This window comes from Exophiala aquamarina, assembly GCF_000709125.1.
Source record: "Exophiala aquamarina CBS 119918 chromosome Unknown aczIA-supercont1.49, whole genome shotgun sequence".
Classification (NCBI taxonomy): domain Eukaryota; kingdom Fungi; phylum Ascomycota; class Eurotiomycetes; order Chaetothyriales; family Herpotrichiellaceae; genus Exophiala; species Exophiala aquamarina.
Genome location: NW_013550539.1, coordinates 1 through 1,930, shown reverse-complemented (window position 1 = coordinate 1,930; position 1,930 = coordinate 1). Strand labels below are relative to the sequence as shown.

The 1,930-nt window shown below is 52.2% G+C and overlaps 1 protein-coding gene across 1 annotated transcript; it reads left to right on the top strand.

Moving 5' to 3' along the window:
* Window positions 1-1,288: 1,288 nt before the first annotated feature.
* On the top strand, window positions 1,289-1,929 carry A1O9_13052 (uncharacterized protein; the record flags this gene model as incomplete). Its single annotated transcript, XM_013398028.1, has 1 exon — window positions 1,289-1,929. A coding segment is annotated over one exon (639 nt), but the record flags the coding sequence as incomplete, so codon positions are not given.
* Window position 1,930: the final 1 nt, after the last annotated feature.

The window sequence follows — 1,930 nt, the reverse complement described above, 5'->3', positions numbered from 1 at the left end:
GTGAAGCCCTCGTGTTTCGCCCAATTGCGATCCACCGCCGTGAGCACGTCTTTGTCAAGCAGCGAGTCCGGTGGTCCTCACGCTGACCAGTTGTGTGCTTCAACCTCCACAAAGATGGCGAGCTCTTGTCCAGTGCCAGTTACGGGAGAGATTCTTTCGAAAATACCCGCTGATGTATCGTGAGGGTAGTGTTGAGTGGCAATACAAATAGGTTGACCATACTATGTACGTCTGCGACCGCTTTAGGCGTAACCAACCACACTTTCTCCAATCAATGAAGAACCGGGATAACACCAGGGCGACGAACTAGGGAACAAAGTTCGGCAACCCACACTGTACTGTAACACCAAGTCGACCAGAGAGAATGGGCGTCTAGAGGCGCAGACCCGGTTGTGGGCTTCTAGATCTATACTTCTCGTGCCCAGTGTGGTCGGAAAGGAATAGGAAGACGGTCCTTGTTGCCTTTCAAGACCTAGTTCAGAAGAAAGATGTTGTGATCCGAAACGCTAAGCTGTACTGACCCAGTTGGTTCCTTGAATATACGACTAGGAGGCTGAAGGGAACCGTTCCCATCCAGATTATCCCAATGCAGGTCCATATATAGATTGGCGTGTTTCCTAATCGAGTTTGACAATGATGAGGGTGAGGACAAAGAGAGAGAAGAAGCGGACGAAGCAGCGTGGAACGGGTAGTGGGGATCATCAGGGTCGTAAAGTTTACAATACAATCTGTACTTATGTTGACAATACCCGATAACCCAAAAGAGTACCCAGCCGTCTGCAGAAGGGATAACGGCCGCTGGATAGGACTGCGACCGCTCTCAACCGGCAAGGCATTCACCTTAGTGCCAGCAAACTATTTATTTGCCTCTTCCTGCCTCTCTGTTGAACGTCGTTGGTCAGACTCTGCTAATACCAGTTGGCTGCCGATAAGGCTGAGATTCGCCCACCAGCCAGGCCACAATACTCGGTGCCAAACCCTCCACTCATTCCCCTCACGACTAGCCAAACTCTACTCCACCTTTCTGCCTACTAAATTTGGGGGTGACAGGTCCGCAAAGCTAGCTTCCGCTGCCTTGCGGACCACCCGTGGTGGGGTCCTCGGTTGCCTATTGGCGGTGTATATAACGAGTCGCGGCCTCAAACGACGGGTTGGAACCTTCCAGACTCCGACGCTCGATTTCCCCTCCAAACACGTTACCTCCACAGTGGCGATACCGACCCTCTCACAAGCCAGAAAGTCCCCACCCTCTCCTTTACCCACTGAAAACTTGGAGCTTACCTCGGACATGGATGAAACACTGAGTCAAGCGTCGACCTTGTCTGTCCTGGAAGAAGACGGGAAGGCGAATCAAAGTCAGCAACAAAGCTTCCCATGGAAGACCTTCAAGAAGTGGACCAAGGACGTACTTGATCTGCGAGGTTCATGGAACTGTTGTGACCCTTCGCTCGACGACGTGGATGACAAGAACGGGGGGCAACACACTCGCCGCACGGCGGCCCCGACTCAAGTGAGCATATCCCCATCATTGCCACGTTCGGTATCGCTTGGGAACCGAGGCCCACTAGTATCTCGTCCCTTGCAGTCTTCAGGTCAAATTAATGTCGCCGCCTTACAAGATAATGGGAAGGAATCTCAAAGGAATGAAGCCTCAGCCCCAGCAGCCAATGACATCCCTCCTGACCAAGAGGTTCGAATGTTCCTTCAGCCAGAGACGCGATCCATCAGCCAAGAACAGCTGGTCAATGAAGTCAAGGGCATCTACGCTGGCCTTGTGATGGTGGAGAAGAAATGCATGGAAATATGTCAGTCCCAGTCTCAAACAACAAACAAGCTGTCGAATGAGCAGTGGCAGGCCCTCATCGCCTTACACCGCACTCTCCTTCATGAGCACCACGACTTCTTCCTAGCCTCTCAACATCCCACCGCA